Source organism: Bombina bombina, chromosome 1, assembly GCF_027579735.1.
Source record: "Bombina bombina isolate aBomBom1 chromosome 1, aBomBom1.pri, whole genome shotgun sequence".
Lineage (NCBI taxonomy): Eukaryota > Metazoa > Chordata > Amphibia > Anura > Bombinatoridae > Bombina > Bombina bombina.
The window spans coordinates 799,243,343-799,266,143 of NC_069499.1; the positions used below are offsets into that span (position 1 = coordinate 799,243,343).

At 39.1% G+C, this 22,801-nt stretch overlaps 1 protein-coding gene across 1 annotated transcript in view; it reads left to right on the forward strand.

Annotated features, from left to right (window-relative positions):
• Positions 1-22,801, forward strand: part of LOC128661075 (uncharacterized) — a 112,004-nt gene that overhangs the window by 81,385 nt on the left and 7,818 nt on the right. Inside the window, exon 11 of the mRNA XM_053715240.1 lies at positions 1,485-1,620. Coding sequence (XP_053571215.1) covers positions 1,485-1,620 — 136 coding nt within the window. The remainder of the gene's footprint in view (positions 1-1,484; positions 1,621-22,801) is intronic.

The window sequence follows — 22,801 nt, forward strand, 5'->3', positions numbered from 1 at the left end:
TATGTCTCTGCTCTCCATTGGTAATAAAGACCAAAAAAACACTTTACTATTAAACCTATAGGAGCTGTGGGTGTGGGTATATTATACATTCATATACAATGCCTTATTTATATATGTTTTAAGTCTTGGCGTGATTTAATTTTATATTTTTTTAGCAATATTTCTTGTTTGTCATATTAATATTTTATAGAAGACAGTAGCCACTAGTTTTATGTCTGTATTGCTGATATAAGTTGTTACTGTTCTGAACGTGTTATAATATTGTGACTGTACTGTAACAAGCAGGTTCTATATTAATAACATGTTTGTTACAGTACGGCTGCAATATTATAACACGTTTAGAACAGTGAGAACTTGTAGCGGCAATGAGTAAATAAAATTAGAAAGTCGCGGCTTCTTCCTAAAAAAGAAATAAAAATGAGTTTTAAAATCACAAGACTTAAACACATATTATAACATTTTACTATACATTACATTGTGGGCCCAATTACAAGTGGCCTCCAAAATACATTTTTCACTTGCGTGCAAACAACACTCAAAGTAAATGGGCGAGTTAGCGGTTGTATCACAAGTTGAAAGTAAATTCTTTACATGCAAGCTAAACCCAATGAGAGCTTACTGCTGGACTACGGAAATCTTGACCCTGTTACATTTTCCCCATAGACTTCAATAGAACACTCTTTAAAGAAAAAATAAACAAACCAAAAAAATAACTAAAACTTTATCGCTTGCGCGCTAGCCCAGAATTGCATGAGACCAACAGTGCTAAACCCGTATGGAGCTTTAAGCCCCATGTTTCTAGCGAGCCTCCAGGCTCGCCAAAAACACAAGTTATAAAGCAGCGGTCTAAAGACCGCTGGCTCTATAACCTGTCCGGCCTGCTCTGAGGAGGTGGACAGAGATTGCTGGAAATCAACCCGATCGCATACGATCAGGTTGATTGACACCCCCTGCTAGCGGATCTGCAGGGGGTGGCGTTGCACCAGCAGTTCACAAGAACTGTTGGTGCAATGCTGAATGTGGAGAGCGTAATGCTGTCCATATTCAGTGATGTCTGTCGGACATGATCCGCTGATCGGATCATGTCAGACAGACATTTGATAAATAGGCCCCTTAGTCTGCAGAAAACAAGGCTAGGCACTGTCATAATGTATAAAGCACATTATTTTGAAGTTTTTATCTGCTAAAACCAAAGAGTGATAGATATGTAGAATAGTTAGCCTGGATAATTCAGCAGGTGCATTTCAAGTTCTGGAAATTAGAAATTCTTCAATTTTCAGAGCTAAATTACATGGACAAAGACGGCAAAATAAATAATGAAAGTATATTGCAGAGTTATTTCAAAGCACATAACTAATCATTATATATAAAATTCCCAAGGTACTGTCCATTTAACAGAGATATAAGAGAAGTTACACACAAACATGTGGGCAGCTGTGTCTGTTTGCCTAAAATATGAGCATTAATCCTTTTGTTTCTTGTAGGGTTCCAGTAGGCCTTGAGGATGTCTCTAAATACCCAGACCTTGTTGCTGAGCTTCTGAGAAGAGGATGGACAAGCCATGAGCTTAAAGCTGCTCTGGCTGAGAACCTAATACGTGTGTTTGCGGAAGTGGAGAGTGTAAGTCTGAAGCCAAAGCTAATTAATACACATGGGCATGAATATTGTGTACTCATACATTGTTATGTGCCCTCATTTTCTTTACCTTATCCCATTAAATTTCTCTCCCCTCATTCTTTATATCTATTTCACTCCCTATTTTAACTCCATTTTTCTCTCCTTCCACCAAGTGATTTCCCCTTTTACTTTTCTTCCTCATCTGCTTCTTCAATATCATTCTTCCCTCTCCTTTTTATATTTGCTGTTCTCCCTACATAAACTAAATAAGACCATTATGTCAACACATTGAGTTATTAAACACTAGAAACTTAACAAAGCCCCAGGCCCTTATGGATTCCCAACAGGCTATTATAAATATCTAAAGGAGATTAAACCTCCTGACTTTCAAACATACATCTGTGTAGAGCTCTATAATATTGGAAGAAAGCTATAATACAATATACTTATCAGCTCGATAGTCTCCTAGGCAAGAAAGTATAATCAACTTTTTTGTAGCTTTATAGTTACACAACAGGACTTCAATTCCTAAAATGACCTGTTCAACATGTGTCCAAATAATAAAAAATACAGAGTGTTGGACTTTATTAGTTCTAAGTCATATCTCTTAATTTACAAACATATTAGACATTAAAGGGACATTAAACACTTAATACAGTCTATAAGGATAGTACTGAGGTTATTCTCCTCCTCCCCCTAGTCATGGGTGCCGCCATGTTGAAATCTATTTTTCATTACATTCCAGTTATGACCTGTTTGTAACGATCTCCGATGGGGGTGGCAGGTGGGTGGCCCAGCAGCAGAGGGAGGAGGGAGTGGGAGGGATCCTCTGCTACAGAAAAGAAATTATAAAAAAGGCCTGGAATGGGGTGGGTGGGGCGACTTTTATAATGTTTGCATGGTGGTGAGGGACCACTACACTGCAAAAAACAACAACAAAAAACCCCATATAAAATAGGTACTGTCAGACGGCTGCTAGTACTATAGATGGCCACCACTAGTGGGAGGGGGGAGTCTTAGAAATCTGGGAGCGATCACGGAGGTTGGAGGGTTGAGGAAGGATCACTACACTGCAGGAAAAAAAAAAAGGTAAAAAAAGAAAGACTAAACTGTATACTGGCAGACTGTCTGCCACTATCTAAGATGGTGGGACAAAGCCATGCATGTCTGCTATTTCCGAAAATCCCAGAGCGGCTCTATGTTTTTATTTTTTTTATGATGTCATTTGACGGGAAATGGTGGCATGAAATATACCAAAATGGGCCTAGATCAATACCTTGGGTTGTCAACTTAAAAAAATATCTAGTTTTGATAGGTAATTAAAAAAAACAAGGCTCTATTTCTGTTTGAATGGAGTTATAGCAAAAATGCTAAAAAAAAATCTCTACAATTCCCTATAACGAAGGGGTTTAATAGCGTATTTCAACTTGAAAAATTACCTTCAAACAATGTAACCATATTTTTTAATTAAACTTCTTATCACATGATGTTACAAGTGGTAAGAAAATTAAAAACAACTTGCAATCAATCATGCATGTCAGCCAACCTATACCAAAATAAAATTATTTATTAAAGTCTTTGAAAAGACTTTAGAGAAACAGAGTTTAAAGGGGCCGTGTGCTATATATATATAGTGCTATATATAGAATATATGTCACTTGGTTACAAATATGGCACAATGTGTTGCTTAATTGAAGGGAAAATAATCTGTATATAGATTACAATATATATTTATCATTTAGCAGATTTAGGCCCATATTTATCAAGGTCTGGCGGACCTCGCTGAATATGGCGAGCAATACGCTCGCTGTATTCAGCATTGCACCAGCAGCTCACAAGAGCTGCTGGTGCAACACCGCCCCCTGCAGACTCGCGGCCAATGGGCCGCCAGCAGGGGGGTGTCAATCAACCCAATCATACTCGATCGGGTTGTATTGTGGCGATGTCTGTTCGCCTGCTCAGAGTCTTTGTGACCGCTGCTTCATAACTGCTGTTTCTGGCGAGTCTGAAGACTCCCCAGAAACAGGGGCCATCAAGCTCCATACGGAGCTTGATAAATAGAGCCCATTGGCTCTTTAATTAGAGTAGGAAACCATTTAATTTAATCTTTTTCATATTAATCTGTGTTTACTACAAAAGAATAAAAAAAACTAATCTTATACACTCAATCTGAATTATGAAAGAATAAAAATTGGGTTTCATGTCCATGTAAACACTTTATTTCACACTATTTAATGACCCTTGGACCTTTGTGCAACATAAGACATTTATAATTTATTTTTTGTTGTTGTTATTTTGGGTCTTTTTTTTGTGGTTTGTCAACATCATGTATCTTATAATCTGCTTGTGCCAAATCAGGACTTAAGATTGCTATAAGAATCCATTAAATATACTGAAACAAGACCCATTTTTGTTTTAACTTGAGACCATAATATCACTACTAACTGCAGGAGAAAGGAAAGCTCACAACATCCTTATGGACTAATAGTCATTACTTAGAAACCACAATCTAAACTTTAATAAAATCTTAATCTAGAATCACCCATTTGATCTTATGTACAAAAACCAGAAGAGTAATGTTCTTCAATTATGGTAAAAAAAAAGTTAAAGCCACCAAGATCACTAGTTAAAGACACCAAGAGTTGTGGAAGCTTTGTGATCCCACATATATTCTCTAACAAGATTTGAAAAATGTTGTCAATAAACAATTTAAGAAACACAAAACCCAATTTTGTAATATCTTAAAAAATGAATGCCGCTCTAAACGAGCTTAGGGAATATAGAACCTTTATATTATGTGATCACATACCCAGAACAATGTTGCATCAATAATTAAACATCACCGGAAGTGACATAATTGGCTAATCTGAGGAGTTGGCTGATCTTCCGTAATTTTGAAAACTTGCACTTTATTACAGAGTGATTGAATCTTGCTTTGGTTTATAAGATAATTGTAATGTCTGAATCATTTACTACGCATTTTGGCATATTTGTTTCACTTTTTTTCTTTTTTAATTTATTTGGTTTTTATTGACCAAGAAATACAAATAAAAGTCATGTGGTACAATCCAACAGTAAACAAATAAGTATACATCCACGTAAGTATGCATATAAAAGTATCTTGGTCATTATTATTTTTTTTAATTACATAGGTATCAATTTTCAATAATGAAATTCAAACAATGATATTTGAAGAAACAAAACTAAATAAAAATAAAAAAACAAAAATAACAAAACAAAACAAAAATGAAAATAATAATCAGGCATTGATGGTCATCCCACAACTATCCAAGGGAATGTATGTGTTCCATCTATAGTTTATGCAATAAGACCCAGTTGATGTCATTTTCCATCCCAACAAAGTTCAATTTATAGTTATAACACATCCTGTTGGAGTATGCCTAGGGCAGACTTATGTATTAAATACTAGTGCTTTGAAATTTCGAAGCGATATAAGATTCCCAATAAAAGATTCCCAATAAAAAATAATGTTATGATAAATGTCCCCTTGTCTGGTTTTGAGATAATGGTATTCCTCTAAGCATAGTATAGTATTGCATATGTCTATCCAGTTGGCCACTGAAGGAATTTCTGTGGTTTTCCAATTCCTAACTATTGCATATTTTGCAGCATTGCATAAAACATTAAGTAATTTCCTATGCTCATTGGGCATGGAATGTGGGGGTCTATGAAACAACCACACATGTGGTTGTAGTGGGATAGTTTTATTTAGTATTTGAGTTGTTTCTGCTGCTATTGCTTTCCAGAAGGGAATTAACTTGTGGCAAGTCCACCAAATATGTGCAATGCTTCCCTCATTATTTTCACATATGTATTCTGTCTTTTGGGGTATATTTTTTTGAGTCTGTTTGGAGTCAAATACCACCTATGCAGTATTTTGTAATTCATTTCTAGGAATCTACATGACACAGAGAAACTTTTTTTATTACTAAATATTTTAAGAGATTCTGAATACGTGATTTCAATATCTAACTCTTTATTCCACGTATTTAAAAATTGTGGAATATAACCCGGATTTGTTTGTTGCAAAATACTATGTATAGTGGAAAGGGTGTGTGTTATCTTCTCTGTGTGGATGCATAGCCTTTCGAAGTTTGCTATCACTATGTTTTGAAATGTATGATTGACATCGATAATAGGGAAACCATTGCTGGAAGAATGGTAACCCTCTGTTTGAGAGGTCTTGTTGTGTATACTTGGTCGTTTCGTTGGCCATTTGATATATATGTAGTGTTCTCATCTTGCCTTGTAGGGCTTTTTTAATATAACCCTGACCAGGTGTGAACTCTGGGTTATCAATAAGAGGGGTAAGAGGGGAATATTGGGATGAGAGGAATGTGTATGTGACTCGTGCTCTGTTCCAAACAGTATAGGTTTCGTTTATTAAGTCATTAACGGCACTGTGTAGTGAATTTTGACCCCTGGTGGTCCAGCATTGTGCTTCCAAATGATCCGAGTTAGAAATAATATGTTCTATCTCCACCCACATTTTGGTTTCCCTATTATGGAACCAATCTATTATCCTCTGCAGGAATATTGCCTCTCTTTATTTTTGAAAGTCGGGTACTCCCAGTCCCCCCAAATTAGCTGGAAGGGTCATTATTTTTTTATTTATTCTCGCCTGTTTTTTGTCCCATATAAACCTGAATATTTGACGCTGTAACTGAGGAATGAATAACGGAGTAATAGGTATAGGTAGTGCTTGCATTATGTACAGCATTCTTGGTAACACATTCATCTTTACACTATGTATCCTACCCAGCCAGGAGATCTGTCTAGCCCTCCATCTTGAGAGGTCTGCTATAATTTCACTGCTTATGGGTAGTTAATTATATCTGAACAAGTCTGTGACAGATGTTGCTAAATGTATCCCCAGGTATTTCATATTCTTTTTTTGCAACCTGAAAGGGCCTAAGGTCATAAAATATTGTATGGATTCAGGAGGTAGTGTTGCATTAAAAGTTTCTGATTTTGTGAAGTTTATTTTATAATGTAAGACCTCTCTAAATTCATCTCGTATTGACATTGTTTTTGGAATAGCTATTTCTGGATTTGTAGTGAATAATAGTACATCATCCGTGTATAGGAGAATTTTATGGTCTGTATTGCCAATACTAATACCGTGTATTTCCTGTTCTAATTTAATTTATGTTGCCAGTAACTCTAACGCACGCAAACAGTAAAGGGGAGAGGGGGCACCCCTGTCTTGTCCCATTCGTTATATGGAATGATCTAGACAGAGTTCCATTGATCCTAATCTTTGCAGTTGGGGAGGCATATAGTGAGAACATTTTTCCAATAAACCATTGGTTGAGTCCCAATTTTTGCAATGAGCATTTTAGGAAAGACCAGCATACTCGGTCAAATGCTTTTTCAGCATCTGTGGATATAACCACTAAAGGTGTGTGGGTCATTTTTGCATGTAGTAAAATTTGTACTGCTCAAACAGTATTGTCCCGAGCTTCCCTTGACTTGATAAATCCAACCTGATCCTTATTGATCAGGTCTGGCATAACCTTTGTCAAACGATTTGCTAGTAATTTAGCGAAAAAAATTGATATCTGTATTTAAAAGTGAAATTGGCCTGTAATTTTCAACTTGTGTGAGAGATTTGCCTGGCTTAGGTAGGAGAGTTATATGGGCCTCAAGGGAGTTAGTGGAAAATGGCTTATCATCCGAGATGACATTGAAAAGAGTACATAACTGTGGGGCTAGGATATCTTTAAATTTCTTATAATAAATATTTGTAAAGCCGACTTCCGGTGGGCGGGCCAGCAAAGCAGACGCACTCAGACTGAGCTCCGCTGGTCGGAACGCATATATCGAAAAATATACCTTATTTCTGCTGGGCCCCGCATGACAGACTTATTGGGCTAACGCTGCATAGTTCCAGTTGTCTACCTAAGTGCGCGGAGCATTCACTATCAGCTCCGGCACCGGAGGGCATTATCTGTTGGAGCGGTGGCTTGCCGCCAGCGCCATCTTGGATCCTACCCGTCCCTGAGGAGGAAAAAGGGAGGTGGGGGACCTCGACCTACAAAGGCTGAACAGGCGAAGGGAACACTGATTACACGTCGCTGCATATCGCTAACCTGGGGATAGATAACAAACACTCCACGGGCAGCTGTAAGTAGTTGGAAAGGCTGGGATCGGTATTTGCAAAGGGACAGATCACAGAAACAAGCATAAATCGGGGAAGGAGGGGGGAAGCACAGCAGGTGGAGCCGCAATACTGAAAGGTCAATCAAGTATAACATAACTGTGCAGGCAGCCGATTAATCCCTCTCTAAGAAAAAGGATTACAGAGACTATTATTGGGGAAGAGTGATGTGCAGCAACACATGTCTTTCTGTATGACTTTCACTTTCAATAGCAGTGCATTCTGACTGCACCACGCTGCCCTAGAGTGGGAAAAGTGTTACTTACATCCTAGTAAAAACCTGCAAATTCTATGTTCACACTTAAGGCCCCCTTGGTCCCCCAGAACTAACGACCCCAGGCGCCCCACACACCGCACAAAGTGCGCAACATAAAAACACAGCTGCTAGTATACCTGTGCCTGCACTGATTCTGGCTGTGTCTCTCCCATCTATGGTTGATTATAACGAGACAGGCTATACCACCTAAATCATCAAGATAGAAACTGCATAACTACAGAGAGACTCTGAGCGTGCACCTTTGCCCACTACCATACATCCAGGGCACCCGTTTGTACTGTTTGCAGGTGACACCTGCAGAAATATCTGAGTATTTCACCATCTAACTTGTTTGCCCTGCACTCAGAAGATTTTACACCCCACTCTAATGAAAGTGGATAAATACTTTCACAAACTGTCTCCCTCTACTAAACCAGATATGTCTCACAGATCAAAGACCAATGAAAAGAGACTGAAACACCTGTCGGACGCCCATGCTGAGGGCTCAGCTGTACCTGACCTAATAGGGGTCCCAGACCCAGTCTCACACTCTGCTCTCCTACAAGAACTAAAATCATTCTTTCTCCCAAGGATGGACTCCCTGCAAACAGGGGTAGACACGCTAATGAGCGAGGTGCAGCAGTTCTCCACACTTTTAAACGCAGCTGAAACCCGCATCTCAGAAGTAGAGGATAGACAATTTGCCTCGGACACTACAGTCAAACAATTAGTGAAGAAAACTCAATTACTCCAAGACCGCATAGATGACCTGGAGAACAGGAGTCGCCGTAATAATTTGCAGATCGTAGGAGTGCCGGAATCAATCAAGGGCAAAGATCTGCTCGAGTTCACGGCACTGAAACTCCCCAGACTGCTGGGTATACATGCCGACATCCTACCCATCGACGTAGAACGTGCACACCGGATAGGTCCTGAGAGGGCCTTGGATCAGATGGGAACTAAACCTAGACAGGTGATATTCAAATGCCTGAACTTCCAGGAAAATTTGAAAATTCTGAGAGCCTATAGATCGCATAAAGAGCTGATATATGAGGGCTCGAAGCTGCTCCTGTTTCAGGACTTCTCGCTGGAGGTCTCTAGACAAAGGAAGGAATTTGCACCGCTCTGCTCCCAACTCCACGAACAGGGACGTCAAGTGGCACTCCTCTTTCCTGCAAAACTTTGTCTACAAACACCATATGGTGTTAAATTCTTCCACTCACCACAGGCGGTGAAAAGTTATCTGGCAACAGAAAACCAGCACCCCCCAACCTGAAGATTGTATGCCCAAAACGGGAGGTCCTCTCCCTTTGACTCCCTCTTCTGCTCTTTTGGGCCATAGTAGATAAAAGATGGCTGAACTTTTTTGTTACTTAATGTTTTTTTTCAAGAATGGAACTAACCAGGTTCCCAAAGGTTTGATGGACTTCAAAGAGAGGCGGGACGTTGCCTCTAGGGTAATGTTGAAATGTTATCTGTTTTTTTTTTATATTTTACATGTTATACTTGTTTTTATTATTGTTCTGTTCGTTTTTAATTTGTTTACAGTTCTTAATAGGTTATAGCACTGGGTCACTAACGCATTCACTCCTTCCTGGGAGTGCTGAGCTGCCTCAGGGTCGTGCACATGTTGATTCAATTAATACAGGCCATAGTGTTTACACATATCTAAATGTTTGGATAGCGTATGTTGACAGTTGTGCTGAGGCAGGCGCAGGGACAGCCACAGACACCCCATGTAGGCAGGAAACTAAACAGGAAGATTCAAAACCCGAAAGGTTTCTCAGCTATCTGAGAGGCAATAGAGAAAATCTAGATTGTAATTTGCGACACCACAAACGTATTGCCAACAGAAACCTATACCGCCCTAACCTAATTCTGATCTCACCCTCCCTTGAAGGGAATGCTCCCTCCGCCTACACCCTTATAACTGCCATTCCCGCAAAAATCCCCATTACTTTTATGTACCTAACGAGCAAAAAGCACATCATGGAGGTGCCCTGTGCGCCTATTGTCCAAAGGGCACCTTCTTTATTCCAAGCAGGGAATCAGGCGGGCTCAAACCCACCAGCACAAGTATCTATCTCTCCCAGGGGTAAGGGTGTGGAACAATTGCGCTTGGTTAAAGTTAGAACTGTTAATGCCTATGTTGGGAATATACTGTATATATGGTTCTGCTGTGTACACGCTAAACTTAATGAGTACTCATTGAATATCAAGGACTCTGCTGAAGGCCCAAAATGTCTTGCATTTAATGTTAGTTATATGAAAATAAATCAAGAAACTGCCTTAACCCTTCAGTGTCCCTTTCCGCTCCCCCCTTCCCCTTCTTCCCCTTTCCCTCCCTTTTTTTTTTTTTTTTTTTTCCCCTCCCTCTATACATCCTATGTAACTGGGAATGTCGCATAAGATAGTAACTTGGAACGTGGGTGGAATACACTCACCCATAAAACGTAAACTGATACTCACTCATCTTAGGAAACTGGGCACAGACATAGCTTTATTACAGGAGACGCACCTGACAGACCCAGAACACCAGAAACTGCAGAGGGATTGGGTGGGACAAGTAGTCTTTCTATCTTATACAAGTGCCAGCCGGGGTTTAGTTATTATGTTCGGGAAAAGGTTAACAACTAGGATAGCAAAAACCTATCTAGACAAAGACGGACGGTTCATGATAGTGCAAGCTACGGTAAATTCTGTGAAATATGTGTTCTGCAACTTGTATGCCCCCAACCATAGAACTACAGGTTTCTGTTCAGACTTGACCCGACAACTAGCTCCCCATATAGGCTCAAATTTAATAATTGGTGGGGATTTCAATATCTCACCCACACACATTCTGGATAGACTTTGGCTGGCACCTCACTCTATCAGGGACCCTAAGGTAAATTACAAAGCCAGATTTGAAACTAAAATCTTTAATATGCTGGAGGCGGACTTAGGGGTCTGTGATATCTGGAGGTTGATGAATCCAGAGGGGAAGGATTATACTTGCCTGACCAAAGCTAAGCATACCCTCTCCAGAATTGACTTATTTATGATTGCTGGGGAATTAACCACACAAGTACATCATTGTAAGATACACAATATTCTGATTTCAGACCACGCACCAGTGGAACTGTCACTTGGGACCCAGAGAAGGTACACTAACAGAAATACCCTTAGATTTCCGACCTACCTGACCACCTCAGAGGCATTTACCAAATATTTACAGCACACTTGGACGGACTTTCTCACTGATAACGCAGTACATACTGAAAACACCCAACTCCTATGGGAGATGGCCAAGACAGTGTTTGCTGGAGCCATAATCTCATACATCTCTAAATTAAGACACAAGACACAATATAAATTAAAGAACTTACAAAAACAACTGGGTCTAACATACCAAACATATCTACAGGCTAAGACGAAAACAACCTATGAGACATACTTAGCGGCAAAAGCGGAGCTGTCTGGGCTATTAAAGACAGCAGGAAAATTCTATAGATTCGGTGGGAAGGCAGGCAGGATGTTGGCTGCCTTGTCGAAGCCCCAGACAGCAAGAGCCAACATAACAGCAATCAGTGCGCAAGGCCTAATGTACACTAAACCAGAGGACATAGCGCAGTGCTTTGCACAGTACTATGCGAAACTCTATACCCAACAGGACCCGGCTCCAGAGGGAACTTGGACGCAGTTCTGGTGCTCGCTGCAGCCACCCCAATTAACACAGACTCAAATTTACAGCTTAAACGCCCCGGTGACACTCGAGGAACTCACCTTCACCCTGGGGTCCTTGCCAGCAGGTAAGGCATCAGGGCCAGATGGTCTGCCGGCTGAATTTTACAAATCACTACAGGCCCAGATCACACCTACTCTGACCAGACTGTACAACACCTTCCTTCAGACGGAGACCCCCCCCTCTAACAATTTCACTTCAGTGCACATTACGCTGATCCCCAAGCCGAGTAAAGATCGCTCAAAGCCTGAATCTTACAGACCGATATCTCTGTTAAATACAGATTACAAGTTGTTCATGAAGTTTCTTGCTAACAGATTGAAGGTGATTCTCCCTGACCTAGTCCACCCGGACCAAACAGGCTTCGTCTTCAAACGTTCATCGGTGGTGAATCTTCGCAGGGTCATGCAGGTGATAGAGCATTACTGGGCGCAGGGGCAGGAAAGGGATAGGAAAGACACACCGGAGACCTTCCTGCTATCCTTGGATGCAGAGAAGGCCTTCGACCGGGTAGAATGGCCACATCTTTTAGATACTATGCGGAGGTTCGGTTTTACAGGTCCGTTCTTGGAGGTTATAGGTAAAATGTACCACCAGCCGGTGGCGCGGGTTATCGCAAATGGCCTCTTTTCCTCTGATTTTCAGCTACGTCGGGGCACCAGGCAGGGCTGCCCCCTTTCGCCGCTGCTGTTCAACCTAGCACTGGAACCCCTCGCGATGAAACTGCGACAGCTCTTCCCAGGGATCACGATAAGAGGGGTCCCCCTACATCTGGCGTTATACGCCGATGACATGCTACTATTTGTCGACACACCAGCCGTTCATATACCACACATACTACACATGATTTCGAACTTCGGTACCTTTTCGGGATATCAAATAAACACCTCAAAGTCAGAGATACTATGGCTACATAGGCATACGTCCTCTACCCAAAGCTATCCATTCGTGGAAGCCTCGGAGGGGCTAACCTACCTTGGCATTAAACTCCATAGAGATCCCTCTAAGATGTATGACCTCAACATATCACGTAAATGTTCAGAGTTGGCCTCTCAGCTAATGAACTGGTCTAACCTCCCTCTGGGCTTGTCGGGTCGTATTGGCTTGATCAAGATGACAATACTGCCCAAAAGCTTATATCCACTGCTCATGTTACTGTTTCTGATGTCCAGAAGGGACCTGAGGATGCTCTCGCGTGCCATGTCGCGATTTATCTGGAAGGGAGGTAAATCTAGAATAGCAGCGAACAAACTACATCTCCCATACCTGGGAGGAGGCTTGGGTATGCCAAATCTCAAGTTATACAACTGGGCGGCCTTAGCCAGATTGGTCACCGACTGGCAGATGAATACGAAACATTTCACCGACATAGCGCTTGAAGAAGCGATCGTTGCCCCTCTGACGCCGGCTTATCTCCCCTATGTGAGAATGGCATCCCTTCCACCTAGAGTTGCCAACAGTGCACTATACCGTGACCCACTGAGGGCGTGGCAGCTGATTCACAAATTCCTAAAAATAGATAGCCCCCCCCCAGGTATATCCCTATCCGTGGGAACGCAGACTTCCCAGCAGGTGATGAGCATGCACCGTTCCTCATATGGGAAACCCGGGGTATCAGGACAGTGGGAGACATCCTGGACCCATTGCTACACACAATACGCTCTTTCCAGGAGCTAAAGACGAAATATCAGCTCCCGAATCAGCATTTTTACGCTTACCTTCAGTTGAGGCACTACGTGATGTCTCTGCAAGCATCTCATGACAGCTTCTGGGACAAATCACCCTTCGCTATCACCCAGACATTGTTTCTAGTGGGGCGGTTCTCCCTCACACATTTCTACACACAACTAATAAAACATACTGAGGCCACCATACAAGCCAACATGCTGACAAGACTAGCTACAGACATCCATATTGAAGTATCGGTACAAGATTTGAAAGACAGTCTAGACAGCACAAAACAAGCGACTCTCGCAATAACCTACAGGGAGGCGCAGATTAGACTATTGCACAAGGACTATATTACTAGACATGTGCGGTTCGTTTCGGATTAATTCGGAAATTCGGTAAATTCGGTAAATTCGGAGATTCGGATCGATTCGGATTTCCAAATTAAAATACTTCCGAATCTACCGAATGAATCCGAAATAGCTGCCGTATCTCCGAATAAATCCGAATTAGCTCGGTAAAATTCGGCATTTCCCCATAGGAAACAATGGGAGTTTCGGCTGAAAAAAAACTAACACCGCAGCCCCATTGTTTCCTATGGGGAAACACTAAGTCTGCACCTAACACCCTAACATGTACCCCGAGTCTCTAAACACCCCTAATCTAACACTTATTAACCCCTAATCTGCCGCCCCCGCTATCGCTGACACCTGCATTATCTTATTAACCCCTAATTTGCTGACCGAATATCGCCGCCACCTACATTATAGCTATTAACCCCTAATCTGCTGTCCCTAACACCGCCGACCCCTACATTATAGTTATTAACCCCTAATCTGCCCCCCCCCAACGTCGCCGCAATCTAACTACAAGTATTAACCCCTAATCTGCCGACCCGATATCGCTGCCGCCTACATTATAGCTATTAACCCCTAATCTGCTGTCCCTAACACCGCCGACCCCTACATTATAGTTATTAACCCCTAATCTGCCCCCCCAACGTCGCCGCAATCTAACTACAAGTATTAACCCCTAATCTGCCGACCGCAAATCGCCGCCACTATAATAAATGTATTAACCCCTAAACCGCCGCACTCCCGCCTCGCAAACACTATAATACATTTTATTAACCCCTAATCTGCCCTCCCTAACATCGCCGCCACCTACCTACAATTATTAACCCCTAATCTCCCGCCCCCAACGTCGCCGCTACTATAATAAGGTTATTAACCCCTAAACCTAAGTCTAACCCTAACACTAACACCCCCTAACTTAAATATAATTTAAATAAAACAAAATAAGTTTACTATAGTTAAATAAATGAATCCTATTTAAAACTAAAGACTTACCTGTAAAATAAACCCTAATATAGCTGCAATATAACTAATAGTTACATTGTAGCTATTTTAGGATTTATTTTTATTTTACAGGTAACTTTGTATTTATTTTAACTAGGTACAATAGTTATTAAATAGTTAATAACTATTTAATAACTACCTAGCTAAAATAAATACAAATTTACCTGTAAAATAAATCCTAACCTAAGTTACAATTACACCTAACACTACACTATCATTTAATTAATTAAATAAATGACTCATATTTAAAACTAAATACTTACCTGTAAAATAAACCCTAATATAGCTGCAATATAACTAATAGTTACATTGTAGCTATTTTAGCATTTATATTTATTTTACAGGCAACTTTGTATTTATTTTAACTAGGTACAATAGCTATTAAATAGTTATTGACTAATTAATAGCTACCTAATTAAAATAATTACAAAATTACCTGTAAAATAAATCCTAACCTAAGTTACAATAAAACCTAACACTACACTATCATTAAATAAATTAACTACAAGTACTTACAATTATCTACAATTAAATAAACTAAAGTACAAAACCCCCCCACTAAATTACAAAAAAATAAAAAACCACTAAATTACAAAAAATAAAAAAATATTACAAGAATTTTAAACTAATTACACCTAATCTAAGCCCCCTAATAAAATAACAAAGCCCCCCAAAATAAAAAAAAATGCCCTACCCTATACTAAATTACAAAAGTTAACAGCTCTATTACCTTACCAGCCCTGAACAGGGCCCTTTGCGGGGCATGCCCCAAAGAAAACAGCTCTTTTGCCTGTAAAAAAAAAACACAATCCCCCCACCACCCACATACCCCTACTCTAACCCAAACCCCCCTTAAATAAACCTAACACTACCCCCCTGAAGATCTCCCTACCTTGAGTCGTGTTCACCCAGCCGGGCCGAAGTCTTCATCCGATGGGGCAGAAGAGGACATCCAGACCGGCAGAAGTCTTCATCCAAGCGGGGCAAGAAGAGGTCTTCCATCCATCATACAAGTACCAAAATACAAACAAACACTAAATTACCAAAAATAATAAAATATTACAATAATTTTAAACTAATTACACCTAATCTAAGCCCCCTACTAGCTATTAATATAGCTTCAATATAACTAATAGTTACATTGTAGCTATTTTAGGATTTATATGTATTTTACAGGCAACTTTGTATTTATTTTAACTAGGTACAATAGTTATTAAATAGTTAATAACTATTTAATAACTACCTAGCTAAAATAAATACAAATTTACCTGTAAAATAAATCATAACCTAAGTTACAATTACACCTAACACTACACTATCATTAAATTAACTAAATAAATGAATCCTATATAAAACTAAAGACTTACCTGTAAAATAAACCCTAATATAGCTGCAATATAACTAATAGTTACATTGTAGCTATTTTAGCATTTATATTTATTGTACAGGCAACTTTGTATTCATTTTAACTAGGTTCAATAGCTATTAAATAGATATTGACTATTTAATAGCTACCTAGTTAAAATAATTACAAAATTACCTGTAAAATAAATCCTAACCTAAGTTACAATTAAACCTAACACTACACTATCATTAAATAAATTAACTACAAGTACCTACAATTAAATACAATTAAAAAAACTAAACTAAAGTACAAAACCCCCCCACTAAATTACAAAAAATAAAAAAATATTACAAGAATTTTAAACTAATTACACCTAATCTAAGCCCCCTAATAAAATAACAAAGCCCCCCAAAATGAAAAAATGCCCTACCCTATACTAAATTACAAAAGTTAACAGCTCTATTACCTTACCAGCCCTGAACAGGGCCCTTTGCGGGGCATGCCCCAAAGAAAACAGCTCTTTTGCCTGTAAAAAAAAAACACAATCCCCCCCCCCACATTACAACCCACCACCCACATACCCCTACTCTAACCCAAACCCCCCTTAAATAAACCTAACACTACCCCCCTGAAGATCTCCCTACCTTGAGTCGTGTTCACCCAGCCGGGCCGAAGTCTTCATCCGATGGGGCAGAAGAGGACATCCAGACCGGCAGAAGTCTTCATCCAAGCGGGACAAGAAGAGGTCTTCCATCCATCAGAAAAGTACAAAAAAACAAACAAACACTAAATTAGCAAAAATAATAAAATATTACAATAATTTTAAACTAATTACTCCTAATCTAAGCCCCCTACTAGCTATTAATATAGCTACAATATAACTAATAGTTACATTGTAGCTATTTTAGGATTTATATTTATTTTACAGGCAACTTTGTATTTATTTTAACTAGGTACAATAGCTATTAAATAGTTAATAACTATTTAATAACTACCTAGCTAAAATAAATACAAATTTACCTGTAAAATAAACCCTAACCTAAGTTACAATTACACCTAACACTACACTGTCATTAAATTAACTAAATAAATTAATCCTATATAAAACTAAATACTTACCTGTAAAATAAACCCTAATATAGCTGCAATATAACTAATAGTTACATTGTAGCTATTTTAGCATTTATATTTATTTTACAGGCAACTTTGTATTTATTTTAACTAGGTACAATAGCTATTAAATAGATATTTACTGTTTAATAGTTACCTAGTTAAAATAATTACAAAATTACCTGTAAAATAAATCCTAACCTAAGTTACTATTAAACCTAACACTACACTATCATTAAATAAATTAACTACAAGTACCTACAATTAAATACAATGAAATAAACTAAACTAAAGTACAAAAAAACAAACACTAAATTACAAAAAATAAAAAAATATTACAAGAATTTTAAACTAATTACACCTAATCTAAGCCCCCTAATAAAATAACAAAGCCCCCCAAAATAAAAAAATGCCCTACCCTATACTAAATTATTACAAAAGTAATCAGCTCTATTACCTTACCAGCCCTTAAAAGGGCCTTTTGCGGGGCATGCCCCAAAGAAAACAGCTCTTTTGCCTGTAAAAAAAAACACAATACCCCCCCCACACATTACAACCCACCACCCACATACCCCTACTCTAACCCAAACCCCCCTTAAATAAACCTAACACTACCCCCCTGAAGATCTCTCTACCGTGTCTTCACCCAGCGGGCCGAAGTCTTCATCCGATCGGGCAGAAGAGGACATCCAGACCGGCAGAAGTCTTCATCCAAGCGGGGCAAGAAGAGGTCTTCCATCCATCAGAAGTCTTGATCCAGGCGGCATCTTCTCTGTTCATCCATCCGGAGCGGAGCGGCAGCATCCTGAAGACATCCCACGCAGAGCATCCTCTTCTTTCTTGATCCGACGACTAGGTGACTGTACCTTTAAGTGACGTCATCCAAGATGGCGTCCCTTGAATTCCGATTGGCTGATAGGATTCTATCAGCCAATCGGAATTAAGGTAGGAAAAATCTGATTGGCTGATTCAATCAGCCAATCAGATTCAAGTTCAATCCGATTGGCTGATGGAATCAGCCAATCAGATTGACCTCGCATTCTATTGGCTGTTCCGATCAGCCAATAGAATGCGAGCTCAATCTGATTGGATCAGCCAATCGGATTGAACTTGAATCTGATTGGCTGATTGAATCAGCCAATCAGATTTTTCCTACCTTAATTCCGATTGGCTGATAGAATCCTATCAGCCAATCGGAATTCAAGGGACGCCATCTTGGATGACGTCACTTAAAGGTACAGTCACCTAGTCGTCGGATCAAGAAAGATGAGGATGCTCTGCGTGGGATGTCTTCAGGATGCTGCCGCTCCGCTCCGGATGGATGAACAGAGAAGATGCCGCCTGGATCAAGACTTCTGATGGATGGAAGACCTCTTCTTGCCCCGCTTGGATGAAGACTTCTGCCGGTCTGGATGTCCTCTTCTGCCCGATCGGATGAAGACTTCGGCCCGCTGGGTGAAGACACGGTAGAGAGATCTTCAGGGGGGTAGTGTTAGGTTTATTTAAGGGGGGTTTGGGTTAGAGTAGGGGTATGTGGGTGGTGGGTTGTAATGTGGGGGGGGGGTATTGTGTTTTTTTTTACAGGCATAAGAGCTGTTTTCTTTGGGGCATGCCCCGCAAAAGGCCCTTTTAAGGGCTGGTAAGGTAATAGAGCTGATTACTTTTGTAATTTAGTATAGGGTAGGGCATTTTTTTATTTTGAGGGGCTTTGTTATTTTATTAGGGGGCTTAGATTAGGTGTAATTAGTTTAAAATTCTTGTAATTTTTTTTATTTTTTGTAATTTAGTGTTTGTTTTTTTTGTACTTTAGTTTAGTTTATTTCATTGTATTTAATTGTAGGTACTTGTAGTTAATTTATTTAATGATAGTGTAGTGTTAGGTTTAATAGTAACTTAGGTTAGGATTTATTTTACAGGTAATTTTGTAATTATTTTAACTAGGTAGCTATTAAACAGTAAATATCTATTTAATAGCTATTGTACCTAGTTAAAATAAATACAAAGTTGCCTGTAAAATAAATATAAATGCTAAAATAGCTACAATGTAACTATTAGTTATATTGTAGCTATATTAGGGTTTATATTACAGGTAAGTATTTAGTTTTATATAGGATTAATTTATTTAGTTAATTTAATGACAGTGTAGTGTTAGGTGTAATTGTAACTTAGGTTAGGGTTTATTTTACAGGTAAATTTGTATTTATTTTAGCTAGGTAGTTATTAAATAGTTATTAACTATTTAATAGCTATTGTACCTAGTTAAAATAAATACAAAGTTGCCTGTAAAATAAATATAAATCCTAAAATAGCTACAATGTAACTATTAGTTATATTGTAGCTATATTAATAGCTAGTAGGGGGCTTAGATTAGGTGTAATTAGTTTAAAATTATTGTAATATTTTATTATTTTTGCTAATTTAGTGTTTGTTTGTTTTTTTGTACTTTTCTGATGGATGGAAGACCTCTTCTTGCCCCGCTTGGATGAAGACTTCTGCCGGTCTGGATGTCCTCTTCTGCCCCATCGGATGAAGACTTCGGCCCGGCTGGGTGAACACGACTCAAGGTAGGGAGATCTTCAGGGGGGTAGTGTTAGGTTTATTTAAGGGGGGTTTGGGTTAGAGTAGGGGTATGTGGGTGGTGGGTTGTAATGTGGGGGGGGGGATTGTGTTTTTTTTTACAGGCAAAAGAGCTGTTTTCTTTGGGGCATGCCCCGCAAAGGGCCCTGTTCAGGGCTGGTAAGGTAATAGAGCTGTTAACTTTTGTAATTTAGTATAGGGTAGGGCTTTTTTTTTATTTTGGGGGGCTTTGTTATTTTATTAGGGGGCTTAGATTAGGTGTAATTAGTTTAAAATTCTTGTAATATTTTTTTATTTTTTGTAATTTAGTGGGGGGTTTTTTGTACTTTAGTTTAGTTTTTTTAATTGTATTTAATTGTAGGTACTTGTAGTTAATTTATTTAATGATAGTGTAGTGTTAGGTTTAATTGTAACTTAGGTTAGGATTTATTTTACAGGTAATTTTGTAATTATTTTAACTAGGTAGCTATTAAATAGTCAATATCTATTTAATAGCTATTGAACCTAGTTAAAATAAATACAAAGTTGCCTGTACAATAAATATAAATGCTAAAATAGCTACAATGTAACTATTAGTTATATTGCAGCTATATTAGGGTTTATTTTACAGGTAAGTCTTTAGTTTTATATAGGATTCATTTATTTAGTTAATTTAATGATAGTGTAGTGTTAGGTGTAATTGTAACTTAGGTTATGATTTATTTTACAGGTAAATTTGTATTTATTTTAGCTAGGTAGTTATTAAATAGTTATTAACTATTTAATAGCTATTGTACCTAGTTAAAATAAATACAAAGTTGCCTGTAAAATAAATATAAATCCTAAAATAGCTACAATGTAACTATTAGTTATATTGAAGCTATATTAATAGCTAGTAGGGGGCTTAGATTAGGTGTAATTAGTTTAAAATTATTGTAATATTTTATTATTTTTGGTAATTTAGTGTTTGTTTGTATTTTGGTACTTGTATGATGGATGGAAGACCTCTTCTTGCCCCGCTTGGATGAAGACTTCTGCCGGTCTGGATGTCCTCTTCTGCCCCATTGGATGAAGACTTCGGCCCGGCTGGGTGAACACGACTCAAGGTAGGGAGATCTTCAGGGGGTAGTGTTAGGTTTATTTAAGGGGGGTTTGGGTTAGAGTAGGGGTATGTGGGTGGTGGGTTGTAATGTGGGGGGGGGGATTGTGTTTTTTTTTTACAGGCAAAAGAGCTGTTTTCTTTGGGGCATGCCCCGCAAAGGGCCCTGTTCAGGGCTGGTAAGGTAATAGAGCTGTTAACTTTTGTAATTTAGTATAGGTTAGGGCATTTTTTTTATTTTGGGGGGCTTTGTTATTTTATTAGGGGGCTTAGATTAGGTGTAATTAGTTTAAAATTCTTGTAATATTTTTTTATTTTTTGTAATTTAGTGTTTGGTTTTTTTTGTAATTTAGTGGGGGGGTTTTGTACTTTAGTTTATTTAATTGTAGATAATTGTAGGTACTTGTAGTTAATTTATTTAATGACAGTGTAGTGTTAGGTTTAATTGTAACTTAGGTTAGGATTTATTTTACAGGTAATTTTGTAATTATTTTAACTAGGTAGCTATTAATTAGTCAATAACTATTTAATAGCTATTGTACCTAGTTAAAATAAATACAAAGTTGCCTGTAAAATAAAAATAAATCCTAAAATAGCTACAATGTAACTATTAGTTATATTGCAGCTATATTAGGGTTTATTTTACAGGTAAGTCTTTAGTTTTAAATAGGATTCATTTATTTAACTATAGTAAACTTATTTCGTTTTATTTAAATTATATTTAAGTTAGGGGGTGTTAGTGTTAGGGTTAGACTTAGGTTTAGGGGTTAATAACCTTATTATAGTAGCGGCGACGTTGGGGGCGGGAGATTAGGGGTTAATAATTGTAGGTAGGTGGCGGCGATGTTAGGGAGGGCAGATTAGGGGTTAATAAAATGTATTATAGTGTTTGCGAGGCGGGAGTGCGGCGGTTTAGGGGTTAATACATTTATTATAGTGGCGGCGATTTGCGGTCGGCAGATTAGGGGTTAATACTTGTAGTTAGATTGCGGCGACGTTGGGGTGGGCAGATTAGGGGTTAATAACTATAATGTAGGGGTCGGCGGTGTTAGGGACAGCAGATTAGGGGTTAATAGCTATAATGTAGGCGGCGGCGATATCGGGTCGGCAGATTAGGGGTTAATACTTGTAGTTAGATTGCGGCGACGTTGGGGGGGCAGATTAGGGGTTAATAACTATAATGTAGGGGTCGGCGGTGTTAGGGACAGCAGATTAGGGGTTAATAGCTATAATGTAGGCGGCGGCGATATCGGGTCGGCAGATTAGGGGTTAATACTTGTAGTTAGATTGCGGCGACGTTGGGGGGGGCAGATTAGGGGGTTAATAACTATAATGTAGGGGTCGGCGGTGTTAGGGACAGCAGATTAGGGGTTAATAGCTATAATGTAGGCGGCGGCGATATTGGGTCGGCAGATTAGGGGTTAATACTTGTAGTTAGATTGCGGCGACGTTGGGGGGGGGCAGATTAGGGGTTAATAACTATAATGTAGGGGTCGGCGGTGTTAGGGACAGCAGATTAGGGGTTAATAGCTATAATGTAGGCGGCGGCGATATCGGGTCGGCAGATTAGGGGTTAATACTTGTAGTTAGATTGCGGCGACGTTGGGGGGGGCAGATTAGGGGTTAATAACTATAATGTAGGGGTCGGCGGTGTTAGGGACAGCAGATTAGGGGTTAATAGCTATAATGTAGGTTGCGGCGATATCCGATCGGCAGATTAGGGGTTAAATAATGTTATTATAGGGTTTGCGATGTGGGGGGGCCTCGGTTTAGTGGTTCATAGGTAGTTTATGGGTGTTAGTGACTTAGTGTACTAAATGGGTGTTAGTGTACTAAAAACATACCGAATTTCGGAACCGAATAGAACCGAATTCAGCCGAATCCGAA